At 39.2% G+C, this 19636-nt stretch overlaps 2 protein-coding genes across 3 annotated transcripts in view; one reads left to right on the top strand and one right to left on the bottom strand.

Moving 5' to 3' along the window:
• The window catches only part of LOC109044517 (tudor and KH domain-containing protein homolog), a 39633-nt gene that overhangs the window by 8111 nt on the left and 11886 nt on the right, over positions 1–19636 (top strand). The gene's annotated exons all lie outside the window — the stretch shown is intronic.
• Positions 263–17789, bottom strand: LOC109044518 (speckle-type POZ protein). Its single transcript, XM_019062288.2, has 3 exons — positions 17591–17789; positions 2443–2892; positions 263–1921 (listed from the first exon to the last, which is right to left on the bottom strand). The coding sequence occupies exons 2-3, from the start codon at positions 2890–2892 to the stop codon at positions 1265–1267; spliced, it is 1107 nt and encodes a 368-aa protein (XP_018917833.2). The 5' UTR covers positions 17591–17789; the 3' UTR covers positions 263–1264.

The raw sequence follows: 19636 nt of genomic DNA, 5'->3' as shown, positions 1-19636 counted from the left end.
AAATCTCATTTATTTGTTCGAATAGCCTGATGCACTAGGGAACAGCCAAGAGTTATAAATGACGTGCCTTTTATTTTCTCTCAACAAGTAGGTGGAGATAACCTATCTTCTAAATGTATGTATTTTCACCTCTCCATGATGGATTAAAATCAATAATTAATATTTTGAAAATATTATGTAGGTTTAGTTTATCTTTTAAACTTTTTAGTCTAAAAAATTTCATCATCAATCAAGGGCAATCTTTACCAATAAACAAAAAGTATAACATTTACAAAATGGAACTTTTAATCAATTCAATAAATTACAAAATTGAAAGTATATATTTACAATAATAATACACATTAATTTAAGTAGACAAAAGCCCGTAGGTACAATCAATAGGGGGGGGGGGGGGCATGGCACTTAAAGTTCATTTTAAAGGCCTCATCTTCTATTCTAAAATCTTCAAACCAGCCTTTTCAGCTTTAATTTATCGAGTTTTACTCCAAAAATTGTTCTGCCGTCAAAAATTTAGAGGACTTTTAATTTGAGAACCAGTTTTTAAGTTTGGAATTTTTCCCAATTGAGTTTTGGCTGGCTGATTTTTGAGATCAAAATATATAGTTCCGTGTGAAATTTCGGGGAGTGACAATTAATTTTGCTCACCAAGTCTAAATCCACTCGGTAGCTTGAAAAAATACTTTTAAAGTTGAGCTCTCTCTACCCTTCATTCCAAAGACTATTTTAAGGATTCAGCAGATCTTAGAACCAGTCAAAGTGACTGATTCAGTCCCTACAAAACTATTTCCCAGTAGGCATACTCCAAATTGAACATGCCAGCAGCATGCCAATAACACAATAATGGTCTGTATCTTTGGAACAAAAAAAACCCAAAAGATTAGTTGAAATGTATGTTATTTTGGGCTTTTTTTAGATTCTGTATCTTCATGTTTTCAATGGTACTTGCATTCTTTTATCACAACAATTTCTCTTCAGATTATCATTCAGCGATCATTACTATTATTGGGCATTGGAAGTTTGTAGGGTATTACAAGGAACAAAAGGACCCAAAATTTTCATGGTTTGAATTTCAATTGATTCCTTGGTATTTTTGAGGAATTTCTCTGAAAGTCACTTCTGTTAGATTTAGTGAAGTTTTAATTAATTAGATAACCCTACGTTTCTTGGAGGAAAACGATCAAAGAAGAAAACATGGTTCAATGAGAGAGCAAAATATTTCAGAAACCCATTAATAATCACATTCTGTTCATTTTAAAAAAATATTTTAAACTTTAACTTCTTCAACTTTTTGCTCCGTACGGTCTATAGAGTTGTGTTTTTGCCCTATGGAGTGTTTACTGCAGTCCGTATCATCGCTGTCTATACTACTAGAGATTGAGCTTCCAAGTCCATCTTCTTTAATCAACTTAAATATCTCTGGACAGACGTACTCTGACCTTCTCCAAATTGCACTGTCATCTACAGTGTCCCCATTTTCCTCAAAGTAAGCCAGAACGGCTTTTCGTAGAGTTTCACAGTTGAAATCATGTGCTATAGACAGTAAAACATTAGCATTATCTTGGTTGATAACCTCAATAAGGACACGCTCACACAGTGTTTTTAGCCCATGCAACTCATAAAGACCTGCTGCTTCCAGTAAAGCAGGAATTGTGTCCTCTTTGCACTGCACTTTATCCGTGTAGATGTATTGTAGTAGTTGTTGAGCGCCCTCTTCTGTCAACCAACTGAGGTCTAGGGTGTTGTCTTGGATTTGACTGGAGAGAATTGGAGATCGAGCGGCTATAATCACGCTGTGTCCCGGCCATTCTTCATTTCCGCAGCGGATTCGAATATCGCTTTTAACGCCAGTTCTCAGCAGTTGTTCCATGTCTTGAGCAATACTGCCACTCTCAGTCTCATTTCTCACTAGTTGCATTTTCACCTGTAAGCAAAAGGTAGAAAATGGTAGAGATTGGTAATGCAAAGGTTCCAAATACAGAGATATCTTTAGCCCTCATACACATTAACAAACATATCTAAAGAATTAAAAATACTCTGTTGGTGTCAGTTCAATCTTATACTCTATTAGAGTTGCTGAATTCTCTCTCTCAAGGTATGAAGCATGTTAGGTAGGGCTCTTTAAAAAAAAAAACTCCAGCAAAAATTCCACATGCTGATTTTTTAACTCTAATGAAGTGTCAAAAATTATCTTGAATTTTGAATTTTTTTGCAACTATTCCCATGATTTCCAACCTGTTAACTTTTGATGTATATTAGCAGCTTTACTTGCTAAGTAACTTTCTCTATAAGGTTTTTAAACCTTTAACTGTCTACTTCCTTTTAGCTTCGTAACACTTATTAAACATAATTCTGAAAAGAAAACAATCAAGATTTAAGTTTTGAAGCCCAGGGGGGAGAAGGACACATTCGAGAGGATAGATTGCAAAAAAAAAATTAACTTACTTGTAGATATAAATCTCCAGAGTCATCTAAATGTTTATCCAAAATATTCAGATCTCGGTAACCTATTGATTGTACTTTGTCCACTTTTCGGAGGTAAAAAAGGATGCGACTAGAACTGCAGAAATCCCATTGATTGGTTTTGCAATTGAAGACTCCAAATTGAAACTTGATTTTAGCTTGTTCCTCCTCCGGCGCCCTTGATCTCAGCAAATTGAGGCACATGACAACTGGATTTGTCACTCGTTTTCCGGTCGGGTCTTTCCAGTATCGCAAGGCTAGATTCCACCGTGTCTTGATTCCATTTGCATTAAGATCGAATGGGGGGCTGTCAAACCCTTCTTGCGAAGAGAATGATTTGCCATACTTCTTTATCTTCCAAGTGTATTTCAGCACCAGATCTGACACTGCAGGAACTAAGTGCTCAATACCTTGCCTTTGAGAGACCACCATCTGAAAAAAAAAGAAACAAATATTATAATCTAAAGCCTAAAGTAATTGTTTACAAAGATTTCATTCTACAGACTTGTCCGTGTTATCTGTGCTAATTTAGACTATTGGCAATGCAAACGATGAAAACCCACAAATAATTGAAACTCATCATTTAAATTAGTAAGATTTTTAAAGTTGACTATCCCCTTCGATGGTTGCACGCATAGTCGCATAATCAAGACGAAAGATCTGAAAAAATCTCCAATTGCTGATTACTCAGTGCACTAGTCATAGGGAATTTTCTGGAAAACAAATTTTAAAAACATGTCTGTCTAAATCAAATTATGGCTTAGTTGTGAAACCACGTATCTCCAATGGGGTGTTTCAAAATCTCTGCTCCTATTTTATTTTAAGAATAAGAAGAATAAATAGTAGCCTTGATACCTTATTATACATCCTTTATTTTAACAAGGATGATGAAAGATGTATGACAAGGTATCAAGGCTAATATTTATCCTTCTTATTCTTATTTATTCTTATGACACCAATATGAAGCTGTTCTATTATTTTATTTTGTCTAAGAGAAACAAGTGAACTATAGGTATAGCTTGAAATTTCTACGGAATATTCTTCTGAAAGAGAAGAAAAATCAGGGTAGTTCTCAAGAAACGAAGTTGACTAGCCATCCAAAGAAAAAATGAAGCATGACCGGAAGTCGCAAACGGAGATACGTGGTTTCGCACTGTAGCCACGGGAATCAAGTTCCTTTTCCCTGGGTGTTGTGGAAGTAAAACTAGAAGCAGTCGCAGGTCAAGCCAACTTTGACGATTTTGAAGACCGTCCTCTGGCAGCCCGTTCACTTTTGAGCGTAAACAAGTAAGTTTTTATTATGATCGCGGCTTTCATGATGCCGGGCCCGGGATTGTAGTATCCATCAATGCCCGTGTAACTGCATATCTCGGAGCACCTAAATCATGACGAAGCGGGGCTTTTGGCAGCTTTATACGGAGGCGAGTCGTGGCAAAAACTCGCGAATGTGCCAAAGAGCCGGCTTATTAAAGTCTTTGTTTACCGCGTCGCGCGTCCCGACTCGACGAGTGGCTGGGTGCATTTCCGCGACAGCCGAGACCCGTCGGCGCGTAAACAGCCCAGCCTTGACTCTGCAGGAGCCATCTACTGCCATCCGCCTCCAATATGGGCCGTTAAGCAACCGCACGGTGGGCCCAAAGTCTTCAGTTCTCGGAATCGAGATTATTGCGCATTTGTTTTAGGAAAAATAGAGATATTTTAGGTCGCATGTGCACCGATAGTTCAGTCTCTCCTTATACGCGAGGGTTACGTTCCGCGGAAACCTCGCGGATAACGAATCCGCGGAAACCTCGCGGATAACGAATTCGCGGAAATCTCGCGGATAACGAATTCGCGAAAACCTCGCGGATAACGAATTCGCGGAAACTTCGCGGATAACGAATTCGCGGAAACCTCGCGGATAACTAATCCGCCGAAACATCACGGATAACGAAACCGCAGAATCAGCGCGAACAATGAATCCGCGGAATCTTCGCGGATAACGAGACCCTATAGGTTTATGAGCATGAAAATGGGGGCTCGGTGTCAATGTTGGGGGAAATCAATGAAACTGCGCAGAATAACGACACCTAGTCTATCTCTAAGGAGAAAGTGTAAAGGGTTGTATGGAGGGTTGCAATTTTTCATGAAAAATAAAATCTTGAAATTTCATGTGAAATATCTGTGTGTATTTCTGGGGCAACGGAGCATCACGAAAAAACGAAGGAAAAAAATCCTTAGGATCAAGTCTTCTAACCTCCGATGAGATGACAATCCACGAATACGCGAAAATCGGGGGGTCGAAACTGTTGAATGGCGAGGGAAGGTCTCCTTTCCCAACTCGCGAATAACGAGGGACTTCAGTATACGGCTGGAGGTTGACGCAAACGCACCAAGCTGCAGCAAGTTTTGAATTGGAATGCATTTTTCAATTTGGAACTATAATGTTTGGCTCAGTTTGCCTTTCGAAACGACGTGCATACCATTACTTTCCCTGCGCTCATGAGTGTTTTTACGGATGGGTTAGAAATTGTAGTTCCTAATTGCAAAATGTAGTCCAACTGATGCACGAGAACTTGACCGAGAAAAAGAGGGCTAAAGTTTTATTCCTAAGCAGCGAATTCCAACGAAAACGCCAATACAATTTTGCAATTTAATGCATCGTAAAATTGCATTTTTTTTTTCACCATGAAGTTGCTAACACCTTCACATTATATGGTCAATAAATTCATAATCCAAACGGTCAACAAAATGATTTCCATGTGGGAGATGAACTTGTTCCACTTTTATCGTTATAAATATAATTTCGAACAGTCCCTTCAACTGAAACATAGACAACGCACGCACAACAGTCCAATACATAAAAAAGCATTAATTTTACCTTGTAATAAACCTTTCTTGCATCTTGTGCCTTTTAATTTCCTTCAGAAGATTTAATGGTACCTGAGGAAAAAATTAATCGCCTATAGATCGCGTTTTAAAACGTTTTTTTCTCGATTTGGAAGTTTTTTTCATTATAAATTTACGACCCTCTTGAATTAAAACTTCTCCCGGCTCATTTTTTCGCAAAATACGGCTTGATGCGCTCCTATTAATACCATTATATTATTTATAACAATTAATAAAAATCCAGTCTAATTCTGACCTTTTCCAAAACTCTAATGCCAGCATTTTCTCGGGAAGAATAATTTGAAAACTAGGAACAGTTAAAGATCGCCGAGAATTGAGAAAAATAAACTGAGAGACGCCGTGAAAACTCTCTTCCTCCTACCAACTTATTTCAGAAGTACATTTAGAAATTTTCTTAAACAAATTTTTACTGTATAGTTTTATTTACTCGATGAAATAGAATTAAGTAATTAGGATGTTTTTAAGGAACCATTCCCTTTCATTTCTTAGTCGTTGTTTCTTTCCATTTACTTATTCACGAATGTAGTTTTTATCCATCGTATCGTTCGCAGCAGCCCCTTGTGCTGCGGAATCACAAACGCGACAGTGAACATTTATGATTTTGAACGAATCGCGAGTACGTTGCGTAGGTTTTCAACGTCAGATCTATTCGGACAAGGCTTGAAAAACAGATGATCTTTAGCGTGTTGTCAGCATTCAGAAAAGGGTCTTCCTTGCTACATATTAAGGTTTTCTTGAAATTAATTCGAGTATTTTAGTGCTCCGGAAATTCAGTTGCAGGGTTTTACGCGAAAGAACATATCTGCGATGCAATGCAAGACCCTCATTACTGTACTCTTTTCTTCAAGTTTTGGCCTTTTGTGGTCAAACTGCTGTATAATTAAAATAGACCCTATGAATTTCTTCATCAAAAATAATTTCGCGAGGATAAAATCAATGGACTACGGAAAATTTACTAAAAAATATTGTATCGCTACTTATGAAAGTGGTATAAATGAGGTGAGGTGACAGAATTTTGTACAATTTTTTCTGATATGAAGAGTGGCGAAAAGTAAATTTAGAAGTGTGAAAATCAGTGACTCCCTGTGACGGCATAGAGCCACATTCCTTGTGCGTTTTTAGACTCATACATAGACACCATTATTTATGACGTCACCTTATTAGAAATTATCCGTTTTCCAAACATCAACAATGACATAATCCCAGTCGGTACAACCAATACGAATGAGCACATACACTTTATTCCTCTGCGCAACAGAGCCCGAATCGCGTATTTGAATTTCTTAAACGACGACTTGATTCAATTACCTTATCTAAAATCAAAACAAGCAGGAAGCTCCAACGCATTGGCGTCGGAGAGCGGCTCTGGGGGCAGTAGTTGTAGTCAAGAATGAGGGCCTAGACACATTTTGTCATTGATGTACAATCCGACAACTGTCGATTCAATCAACGAAAACGATTCAAACTGTCGAATCGCCCCAATGGCCACGATAGTTGTTAGACGTTTACGGTTTCCCTGGTAACCTTTGTTTGCTATCAGCTGATATCAAGTAATATGACTAGGAAGCTCCAACCCAGTGGTTAAAGCTTCCTTAACCGCGAAAACTTTAAAATTCAAATTTTCAAATTTTGAACGTAAAGTACATTTTTTCCATCACGAGATAAAAGCACAAACAAGTTTTGAATTGTTGACTGTATCACCATGATTCCAAAAATACAATACACAACATAGCATTGACTAACAATAAAACAGTATGCAATAAAATAAAGTCATGACAAGGAACATAGCCGAAAATGGCGCCGATTCCCATCAACCAACGCGCGGTCTCTACAATGTAACATGCTGCATTGATACTCCCCAGCTGGGACCGTCCGGAATAGCAGCTCTAGTGCAAGCACCAGAGCCGCTAAAATTACGGTCATAACGACCTCGATTTTAAAATAATTTGTTCTGCTCCAAAGTAGATTTTGAACAAAACGAGTGGACCCATCTTTTTTCTCTGCTGACGATAGCGTTATTTCCTCTGGTTAGCCTTAAATCCCCAGATCCTGAAGGAGGCCCATCCCCCTAAATGATACCCTCACCAAATCTGTTAGAATGGAAATTGAGGGGCTTGCAGGACATGGCGCCTAAGTGCAGTTTTTGCCAATTCAAGAAATACGTGTTTAAAGTTTCAAAATTGCATGGAGCCTTATGGCAGAAAGGAAGTTTAAGCTCACTTTTTGATGCTTTCAAGTTGGATTTTAGTTGTGAATTTTTCACAGACTATACTTTCTAACTAGATATAGTTTAGTTCATGAATATCTCAATTCTTTCAAAAATTGCAATTATGTGCCTTGTCCTCCAAGCTTCTCAATTCTGCTTATTCATCTAGCTTGAGCTGCGGCGTAACCAACAATTTTTTCAGTTGCTCTGTGAACTTTTTCTCGCAATTAACGGGAGTCAAAATGCCCTAAAATCCTGGTAGTGGCTTTTAGGGGTAGGGGGATTACAGGGGGTCTAGGCGACTTTCTTACCCTGGCCACTGCTCTAAGTCGGAGTCGCTGTCTTACTCTCCTTTCAAAGTTCCACTAAAGATATTCACTCCGACCCAAATGTTTGCCTCTCATCTAGGCCAATTTTACAGCTCCGTTTTAGGGGCTCTCATTTTTGCGCCTCTGGCACAAGGACTTGTCGTAATTCCTTTTAAGCCCCTGAAAGCATGGTGCTATACGAACGACAGAGCTCATCTCAAAATGTACTTTGACTCTCACGTCAGAGTAGCAACATTATGAGTGGCAGCTAATTTAGAAAATCGTCACTTGTCCGTCGTTCGTAGAGATTTTGAGATTCAATCACAGGGGTCGGTCCGGTCATGGTGATCCTTAGATCGAGTCTGCATGACGGAGATCGTAAAACTGGTTGCATTTACTGGATCGACCGGTCTCGCGGCACTTTCATACCTGGCCTGTAATTTTTAAGTCCGAACATTGTGAGCGTTCTGAGTTTTCTTCCAAGCCGGAAATTCGGTGTGATACGGTTGGAACATTGATTGATGCCCTCCTCATTTCAGAGCCTCCCCAAAAAATTCAATAACCTAATGTAGCTTCTTCACAAACCTTAAATTGGACCGCGTCAAGCAGAAAGGAACTGAGCGACATCAGCTAATGCCAAATTTAATTGGGCAAATTCATTTTTTACATGCAAACGGGCGTGTGGATTTTTGTGCAAATTTCAGTGAATTTTCTGTATAGTACGAGGCAAATTTTTTTAAATTTTCAAAGGGATCCACACAAATGCTCTCTCGTAAAAAATTAAATTGCCCAGTCATATTTGGCAATAGTTGATGTCGCTTGGTCTCTTTCTGCTGAACACGGTCCAATTGAGATAGTCTGGGATAATATTTGATAGAACACCTTGGCTAAATAAAACTTTGCTCTTTGAGAAGTTATTGTTTACTTGTACTTTTCAATCTCACGGGGGAATTTTTAGAGAGAAAATTAAATAAATTGTAACTGTTCAACAAATATCAATTGATTCGAAAGCCTGCATAATGAAGACGTGATCAAACAATAACAAGTAAGTTTACTCTTGAGAAGTCTCTTAACAGTGCAGCTAGACTGCCCGTGAAATCCATAAAGCTCTCAATTTCTCCTCGTCGCATCGGCAGAGAACGAGATGTTCGGTCGCAATTTGTCGCCCTCGCGGGCCAGTCATAAAGAATTCCTCCCGTCAGACCCAGTTCCCCGCGGAAGAAAATATCGTGGTAAACAATGTCAGGGTTTTGTTTGTTTGTTCTGGAAGACCACTTAGAAGATGAGTTGTTACAGTTGTTCCTGGAAAACTCCCGAGTTGAAATTATTCTCAGGGTCATCCGAAAGTGTTATAACCAGCAACTGTTTTTCTTCTTCTTCTTTTCTTAGTTTAATGGCTTATATTCCAATTGAGGAACCTACAGCCAACGATAAGCAAAAATTCAACTTTATGTTATGAGGACTTCTTGGAGGTGTGGGAATAAATTAGTAGGAATAGATTATTAGTGGGTTTAGATTAATAGGTAAGACCAACACCGTTATCACGCCTAGAGACCCTTTCTAGGCGACTTCCTACCCCAGGTCGATAACCTGCAATTGCTCAAGGGAATTTGAAACTGAGGGAATTTTTCCAGGTCGAAGGAAACTTTCGGCTAGGTGGACATGAAATCTTGAGGGATATCGCTTTCAATGGATGGCAAAGGGTCTTTTTTATTTGTGAATACGTTCATACAAACTGTTCTCTTAATTCGATGTACGTTTCTGACTAGTTCTCCACTTACTGTCCATAAATAAATTAAAAAAATAAAAGAGGCATTTTTATGGTCATCCATTGTCTCTCGTAGCTCTCGTGCTTTCAGGGGCTCATCCGGAAGTTGAGATACGCCCGCACGCCGCACAATGGATCGCGTCAATTAGAGAGATCGGACATGAAATTTTTGACTTAAAACGCAAATTTTCACGTTCATTTCGTCAAATTTTAAATTTCGAGGGGTGTTTCGAGAAGAAAATTTAACGAAAAAGCCAATGGACCCATATTTAATACCTCAAAATCGTGTAAAAACGGAGTTATGAGCTTTTAAAGTTTTCAAATACTGTCCGATGTTCCCATTGCCTCGGTCCAGTGTGCGCCTGAGGAACGACGATTTGCGGAGTTGGTCCAACCTAAATCCAGCTCTGATATAGCCTTGTAGGATTATCAAGGATCCTGTTGCGGAGGAATATTCGCGAGATATTTTATTAATTTAGCAACGTTGCCACGATAATGCTCGATGAACGTTGCCTTTGTCTGGACCTATTCCCCTGAAACTCGCGCAGGCGCTGAAGCTTCCCGTCTGTGAAAGTGATGGGATCAGGGTCGGAACCGGCGAAAATTCGGAAGGCCACGGTCGGACGCACGTTGACCTCGTCTCAAAAATCTGGGAGGAACAACAGAAATAACCCGAGTGTCTGACCTTTTGAGAGCTAACACCCCGCGGGAATTTCAATTTCTCGTCGGGTTCTCGTATCATTTTTATTTCACGATGCGCTCTTTCCATTCCCGCCGGAAAAAGATTTGTTTTCAGTGGCGTGGCGTGCTTTGCGATGTATCGATTGGTCTGCCATTTAAACATATGAAAAAGAATCGATAGACAGGGTGTACGTATCGAACACCTTGATAATCGATTCTTTACCATAGGTTCAAACGGGAAAGTATCGATAATCGATCATTCGCGCCTCGCCTCTGCTTGTTTTGTTCGGGTGGTCACGCGGAGAGGATGTCGCTAGTCCGCCCACTTTCAGAGAGCACACGGAGGTTTTTTTTTTTTTTTTTTTTTTTTTTTGCACGGAATAAGTCGTTTTCGATCGAAATCAATTCGTCTGTTCTCGCATTGTCTGAGGTCAAGGAGAGTATATGGACACCATTATACAATTTGAAATCAAATTTTTTTGTGTTGCTCAAATAAATCACCCTCTTGACAAAAGAACGTAATTGCACTCTGCTATGAACCTTATCGTCCATAGAATTTGATGATTTTCCGGGCTCATCTCCATGTGCATGTTACGCTCTTTTTTTCATGCGGGTGACAAGTTGAAGGACCTGTCACCAGTATATTTCATGAAAAACATTATGCCAGCAAACGTGGTCATTGAATATCTGTAGTCCGTCAAATCCGAAAGATTCTGAATTCGCATGCTGAAATGTATGTTTCGGCAATTAATTGCGTATTCGCTTCAGCATCCCACCAGAAGGTAAAATCAGACTTTTGCAAATTTAGTGCCAAGGTAAGGTGAAGTGATTATAAGTCAGCAGTTAGTGGATTTTGAGTGTGAGCTTGCGTGCATATTTTGGACAGTATTTTTGAGTCTCGATCAGTGGCTTTTGATGCTCGCGCTGAAAAGTATTTAAAGGATTTTATCAACAAGTTTTCGTTTCCTATACCTACTTGTAGAAGCTGCTTCTTAAATTTATACTTTTGAAATATTTAGGAATATTAACAAGCCTTTTTCAAAATCTATTACTATTCCATGAAAAAATTAGCTTTTAATGCAACAGAAATGAAAAAATACTTCCCTTGCGATAAGAGCGAAGAAAACAAAAAAGTAATCGTTGTAATGGAATATTGAATTTTCAATTTCGGAATTATGCGCGGGTCTCGTTCAGGAAGAATGAGAAAATTTTGAACGTCCGATATTCTCTCAAAATTTTAAGAACTATTTCGAGTTTTGGACTTGTTTTTTAATCCTCGGTCACTTATCGCATCATTGGACTAACAGAAGGGGAAAGGCACCTTAGCCTCGACTGACCTCCACCATGCTTCCTCATGCAAGTTGACGAGAAGTGCGTTTTTCATGCATTTTTTCCTTGAAATTTTCAGATGTTTTAGATTAAATTGCGTAAAAATTTTCAAACAAATTTAGAAAACAATTTTCGCAATCTTCCTAGTAAATTCGGTTTTTATCGGAGGAAACTTGGCAACGTCTGAAGGCTCACACGGCGTTCTTCCTTAGCACGGCAGTATAGGTAATAGAAGGGAAGAGTTGAAGTCAGTGACAATGGAGAGACTTCTTCATGTGTATAAGAATAAACAGTGGAAAATGGCTCGGAAAATTTGTTGACTCGGAAATACCCTGGAACGGAAGACGGCGTAAGCAATAGCAAACGCGGATGCATTAACACACACACACACTTAACCACCGTCAGCGACAGCCTAGTCCTTATCATAGTGACATTTATTACTGCGGAGTGCAGGGCTTTCTATCGTTATGTTTTCTGTCGATGGAGGCTTTCTGGGAAAGCTCGGGTTTTACGCAGTAGCATAACCATCGCATACAATAATCATCGAATTTCACGACCTACGTATTGGTAATCATGTAAATGGAGAAGTTGCAGTCAAATTTTTTATTGCTTCATCTGAAAGTGTTCAAAGAACTGATTCCGCAGTACTTTTGACAAAGTTTCTCTGATACGGGTAATGGTAAAAACATAGATTTAAAATTGAGAAAATGCACCTCCTAGTGACGTCATCTGGTGGCATTTCCCCTTTAAACACGTATATTTCAGCAGATTAAATCATTTTATCATAATTATTTCCTCCAATAATTGTTCAATTTATGAACCAGGGGTCACATCGTGTTTCGTCCTCTCGGTAGTTTCCACTTAAACGCAAAATTCATCAAATTTTTAGACACCTGCGAATTCTCCATTGGCGCATGATCAGTTTCTGATTATGTTTTTGATATTTGACGTACACACAAGAGATTGGAAAGCTGTTATCCCCTTGATTTTCAACCAGCTAATAAGAAAGGAGAATCCGCGCAAACTGACCATAAGAAAAGAAAACAGGCATATAATTATTTTTATTCATATATTTACTCTGGATTTCGAGCGGTTGTTAAAACGTTGACATCAGATTACTAGAGGAGAGAAGTTGGACATTTGTTCAGCGTCTGCAATTTTGCATAAAGTGAAACGGAAGCCTTGCAATTGAGAATTTGACGTAAACATTGCTCTTATGCAATAAATGCAAACGAAGTAGGAAAACTGTCACTGACAGGCGGACAGCTCAGTGAAACTCTGAGAGAATCGTAAGAATTCTCGGGAGAAGTCCGTTTCTCATTTTGTTACCTAGTTCTTTTTTCAGAAAAATCGCGCGTCAAGTTTCAAAGAGAAGCATTACAGCTTTGTTTTTTACTGTAAAGTGACTTTGAAGGTGCTGAGATTGTGTACAAATTATCATGGAAAATTTTCTAGGGAAATGTTTTAATAAATCCACCCTGGTGAAAGGCATCACTATCAAAAGCTCCATTAAGGGGCTCGGAGGACTAAGGCGCCTAAGTGCAGTTTTCGCTATTTTGAGAAATACGTGTCGCAAGTTTTTGAAATTACATGGATCTTGATGGCGAAAAGAAAGTTCAAACTGACTTTTTGATGCGTAAAAATTTGAATGCGGTGCAAATTTTACTCAGAATATGCCCTAAGACTAGTTTTATTTGAAATCATCAATAACTCAATTTTTTCAAAAACTGCACTAATGCGCCTTGTCCTTCCAGTCCCTCCATTGTGATTGAGAATTGAGGAGAGGTCTTGAATTTCTTACCATGTGATATGAAAATACTATTGTTACGCGTGCCAAGGGGCTGTAAGAGAAAATGTAAGCCGGCATGATCATTGAAAAGTTTCATGCGCGCATTTTTATTTTGCGAGAAGGAAATTCAAATAAAATCGAATATCACTCATGTTAACAGATGTTTGTAATCAATTCATTAGTAGATAACTCAAAAAATACGATGAGCAATAGTACCCGAAGTACCCAAAAGTACCCGAATAAAAAGTAACATCAGTCCCGTAACATAACACGTAACATAAAAGTACCCGAATAAAACGTAACATCAGTCCTATGAATCAAGTAAAATCGCTCAGTAAAGTTGAGGTTTTTTATTCGCTCGTAAAAAAGAAGTGCGCTTGTGTAATTTCGATATCTCATATTGTCCAAACTATGCGGTTTATCCAGCGGTCGGCTGAACTCGCGTGACCGGATTTTGCAATTTAAAAGTTCGTTTAAGCGCCGAGGGACCGAGGGTTCTATTTGACGAATCTTATTCGTCGTCCAAAATTAAACAGCAAACTTTCGCCAAAGTAGTACGTGCAATGAATTTAAATTGCGATCGAATTCAGTAAAATTCCAGTTTTTTCCCATGAAATGGCAATATTTATGCATCATTTGGTCAGTTAATGCCAATTTCAAATCATTAAGATGAGCTCCATGTAACAGAAAGACGGGCGATTAACATTGCAAGGAAAAATTGCAACTTTTTTCAACTCTATTGCAATAAATTCCAAAAAGATGCGCCCGTTCAATCAGTAGATAGGCAACATACACTACACTCCGGTGCAATAGCAATATCATGTAAATTCCATTTATTGCAATTTGTGCTCCTTGGGCGGCTCATGAGACCGAACTTCCTCTTTTTTCATCATAGGGTGTGCAGATTTGCTAAGCTGGGTTCTGACCTACTGTTGATCCTTGATATGATCAAATATGAGCGAAATCAGTACTTGTATCACGCGACAAAACCCAAGCAAAGTTTACGCTGTTAAAAATTGTGGAGTGCGATTCTGTGCCGGAGTCTGTATAGCGCCGAACAACCCCGAGTGCATGAATACGGAGCGAAATCCGCTCTTTTTACGGAGCGGCATTCACTCGTTTTGTGTGTTTGCTCATTCATATCACTCGCGGGGTTTTTGGGCGCTACATAGACGACTCCGGCACCAAACTTCACACCTCGATTTTTAACAGTTTAGCAGAACGCTCACTGGAAAAAAAAAAAAAAAAAAAAAAAATACATTGGATCTAGAGTCCAGCCTCTTAAAAACATCGACAAGAAAAAATACTCTTGATTCGATCAGATTTAAGCTTAAATCAAGAACCAAGCCTCTTAATTTGAGCGGATTTCCTTTTGATTTAAGCTTAAATCTGATTGAATCAAGAGTCCTTTTTCTTGTCAATGTTTTCAAGAGTCTGGACTCTAGATCCAATGTGTTTTTCTTCCAGTGCTCTTTCTGGCTTTGCTATATGAGAACATTTCCGACCAAACAGCTATACCCATGTCAACGTCGTTAAGATTGTGCATGTATTTAACTGTTTAAGTTGGTAGTTTTGTTCTGAAATTTGCCTCAAATTTTCTTCCTATTTTTCTGAATATTTTGGCAGAGAAGTTTATAGCGTGGGTGATTTTGGATACTCGTAGAAAAAAGGAAAAGTCGCAGAATCTCAGCGACGTTGACACGGTACAAGCTGTTTGGTCGGAAAGTCATCGTATCCCCTAAAATTAGTGACGCTGCATTCTACCATCCTGCTACTTAAATCCCACGCTTATTTCTAGTTTCATCGTCAAAATGTCACGCAGGGCTTTGGCTATTCTGTGACGTCATCGACAGAATTTTTTCTCAATGAGAGGAGCTAGTTTACGGGAAGCGAGATGTAACACCGGGGATTTTGGCATAGGCCCAGCCGTGCGCGGTGCGTGCAGGACGCGTGATCGGTGCCTCGAATCGTATCTTGATTTTTAAAGTTGATTTAATGATACCGCGCGCTGCTCAAGGCGGTCATTTTATTCCCGGTCGGCCCCCACACCTCGCAGTTCGATAGCTCGAATTTCGATTTTTCGCGTGCCGTTGATAGCGGCGAGTCGAAACACGTATCGAGTTCCCCGTTTCGTTCGATCCGGCTTCGCTTGAACTCGATAACGCGCAGTTTATGCTAATGCGAATCTTTCATTATTTTCCGTCGAGTTTTTGCGTATCATCTCGGAGCCCGCGCTAATTTAAGAGATTCGACCGGGGGTTCGATGTGTCTCGCCTCTTGAGGGCATCGGCCCCCTCTTAACTCCCCCCCCCCCTTCCTACTCTTTTGCTATATCGAAGAGCTGTCAATCGAAATGAATGTGTGCTCTTTTAGTTGTGATAACAAAATAAAAATAAATAATCGGACACCGACTTAGAAGTGGTGGAAATATCGATGCAGTTTGTCGAGTTTTACTTCGGATTCTCTCTTTTTGCAATTTTAACGAATATTTTGCGGATTTGAATTATTTTATGCACGTTGTCCCTCATTCTACCGTTCGCTGCTTTCATCGCAAAAATAATGAAATCTGATAGCAGCAAGTATAGAGAAGATTACGTTTTTCTTAGGTGTTTTATTTACTTTTTAACGAGATGACTGTGATAAGTAGTGGGCGCACTTGCATCAAAGCTGGCACCAAGGGGACGTTTCGACGTCACGCGAGTTAATCGAGAGGAATGAACGAAAATTTGGAATTTTTTGTTTCCACACATTTAATCTGTTAAATTTCTTCCTAGTTTTTTGTATTGTTTTTTTGTCAGCAATACCTTCAATAGAACAAGAATCTGGAAAATTTTAGAATATCTAAAGTTGAAAAAGCAGAACGCGGCATTTTTCAAAAATTAAGATTGCATCAAGTGGAGATATTGTAGATTGCCTCATGTCTTCGTGTGTCCACACTCCCGACTCCCGTCCTTCCGAAAAAAAGGGCCTGATTGCTCTAGTATTAGAAAAGGTGACGTTTATTGATGTCGTCAGGTGTTTTCGATTTTCAATAATGGGTCAAACGTTCCAAAAGCGCATTATCCGCACTTGTCTCTCGGATATATTTCTACAGGGGTGCAGAAAACGCTCGATCACGCGCGTGAAAATGTGGGAAAGCCCCCTGAAATGTGGAAGGAGAGCACATTCTGAAGGGTCCAAAGTCGAAAGTCAACGGAAAACAGAAAAAAAATGTCATCTTTTTTTCATTGCCGGGAAACTTTATGGAAAACCGACGAGAAAAATGTGGAAAGCCGGCGGGCGGGCGCGTGGAAACGTGGGAGCTAGGAAAATTCTGCACCCCTGTTTTGATGGATTTTTTTTTTTTTTTTTTTTTTTTTTTTTTTTTTTTTTCTTTTTTTTTTTGTTTGATGAAACAATGCCCTTTTTACTATGTGACAGTTCAATGAAACTCTTAATTTCTTATGGTTAACAAATGGGAAATAACTACACGAAACCGAAACAAAATTAACAAGTACGGTTATTTTTAATGTCTAGATTTTTTCCGATCGAAAGGATCAGCATGATTAGCTGAAAAATAGCCATATTGAGAACAGAAAGACTGCACTCTGAAGATCGTAAACAAAGGATCAGCAGCACAATAGGAAGTACATATCTTTGTGTTTCAGCTTCATATTTCACGGGGTTTTTCATTCTCTACCATCACGAGACCCAGATTTTATTCGCGTTTAAACGCAGGATCCCTTCCCATCATCACTGAGAAAAAGCTATGGCTTATTAACCAATTAGTGGTTCATATGGAACATCACCAATAGTAGTAAAGGCAACATACATATAATAATAGCACAGATACCTCGGTGATGGTATATGTACCTTAGTATGGTTCACAGAATCATTAGTTCATTTTCGACTATTATAATAGTGGTGTTTATAAAGTCATAGATTTTTCTCCGTGTATCACATCAAAGCTCAGCTCTCATTCATTTCACCCCGTCCTGATCCTAACCCTCTTCTGCATGGATTTTTTTTTGCGACGCCGATTTAGATTAAAATAATACATGTTGTAGAAAAATGAAATTAAAAAAACAAGTTTTTGAGCGTTTTTCGAAATTTTAACTTTTTCTCTGAGCTCAACCAGCCGATGGGCACGATGACACTTTTTCCACACGTCTGAAACTTACTTTGTGACCGGGTATTTCCGCAGGGAGACGGCAGCAAATCCAGTATCACCACCCTCGGATCTGACGACGACGACGAACGGGTCGCGGAAAATAAACAAAAGATCGTCAACTTTTAAACTCGGCTGATAGCGCGTGACCGAAGTATCGCGGCTCCACTCCTGAGCTAATCGAGAGATGAACTAACTCGCGATCCGCGAACCGCGACTTCGCCGCGGATCCGCGCTTGGTGCAGGGAGGGGGGGGGGGGTTGAGGGGGTTTGGTAGGGAGAGGTGTTGCTCCTACTGCGTAAATAACAACAAAAACGATAGCCGGGCAGAGACATGACTCTCACGTGCCGCGTGCCCGTTGACATTGAAAGCAGTTGGTCAACCCTGTCCCCCTGCGGAGTTGCCAGCCGACAGCGTTTAGTTTAGTCGCTCCTCTGACGTAAGGGCGCATCTACAGGGTGTCCTAGGATAAAGTAAGAATATTGAAGGAGCAGGGTGTCTGTAAGTCCGGAAATAGTACTAATTTTGTAAGTCCGGTCCGGAAGTACTAAAAAAAGCGGAAATTCCGCAAAACGTCCGGAATTTTTTAAATTTTTTGTCATTTTTGTCGCAATTTCCAATTTTTGAAATTTTTCTAATTTCGTCAAATGGAGGTACTGAAAAAGTACGGAATTTTTCTGCTGGAGGATGTTCTGAATTTCTCGAGAATGTGCTGTAAAAGTACTTATTTTTGACCAGCCTGTTTTAGTAGGCACCCTGAGAAGTCGATTCTTAGGGTCAAAAAAGACGTTTTTGTGGTATAACTTTTTTTCCGAAAACGCTTGTTCTGGGGGCCACGACAACTCAAAGTTGGAGAAAAAAAAATCGTATTTTTAACACTGAGACAGTGTTTCATTTCCATAATCATATGTACTGCTGAAAAAAATTTGAACGCGATAGCTAAAAACTGTACCTTCCTACTTGAATATTCGAAAATCATACCCCTTAAGCTTCGGTGAATGGGGGCCCCTTTGGCCTTCGAGAGGCCCCATTGATATCTTCTGGAACCCTCCCTCCTCATGTAAGAGCCTCTGAATGGTAACTCTTTGACCAGTTTTCAAGGGTTCTTTTGAAGCGTTAAATTGACCTTTTTACTCGCATAGAAACAAAGTGATCATCGTCACAAAAAAATAATTAAAAAAGTAATAAAATCAAATTAACTACACTGGTATTCCACACATGTAGAGTATCACTTTATACCATAATTGAAAGGTTTTAGCATCATTTTTTACTTCCGGTCTGTGAAAGTCCGACAGTGTAATCAAAAAACGAAAGAAACCGAACCTTTTCTAACATTTGCTATTGACATTATTTAGTTCAGTCATTTCGGGGTTAGTATTAAGCTTGCTGATTTGGCAACACTCCTCTCCCCTGAGTCGAGACAGCTAAATGGTGTTCGTTTTTCTGGTGTTAAATGTCAATATAATCAGAGTCTCCTTTTTTTTAAATAAAAGCGTTACGCAAGACACCTCGTTATTGTGTTCACCATAGTTCTTTCTCGTGTGGAACAGATCCGGCAGAAATAGGTGTAAAAGCTCACACATTTATTAGCCTTTTCCTCCTTCAGGGGAAATTAGATCCCGTATTGTTTGTAAACATATGCCGCTGATAAATACATTTGGTTATGACGTAATGAAAGTCGTTCATACTGCTTGCATTAACTTCTGCTCCTCCTTTATCTATCACTCTCATTTCATCTCCTTGGGCTTTTAAAATGTGTCCTCAAGTACAGGACAATTTTATTACTGTCCAGTTTACAACAAACCTATGAATTTAAAATTCTTGCAATTATAGCGTGACTGGTGCTCTCTCGGTAAAATTTGGCCTGAAAAGGCTTTTATCTATCATGTAGATTCAAAAAACACAACGGAAAATAGTCCAATTTCTATACGCAAGCTTGCCTTATCTGATTTCTTAGATTCGAATAAGACATTTGTGTTCCAAGATCATCACAGGTTTTTTAAAGTAAGAATATCTTTCCTTCGGAAAATACACTAAAAACCGATGATGTCTAATTCT

The sequence above is a fragment of the Bemisia tabaci genome, chromosome 4 (genome assembly GCF_918797505.1).
Source record: "Bemisia tabaci chromosome 4, PGI_BMITA_v3".
In the NCBI taxonomy this organism is placed as follows: Eukaryota; Metazoa; Arthropoda; class Insecta; order Hemiptera; family Aleyrodidae; genus Bemisia; species Bemisia tabaci.
This window is presented reverse-complemented; position numbering and strand designations above follow the sequence as displayed.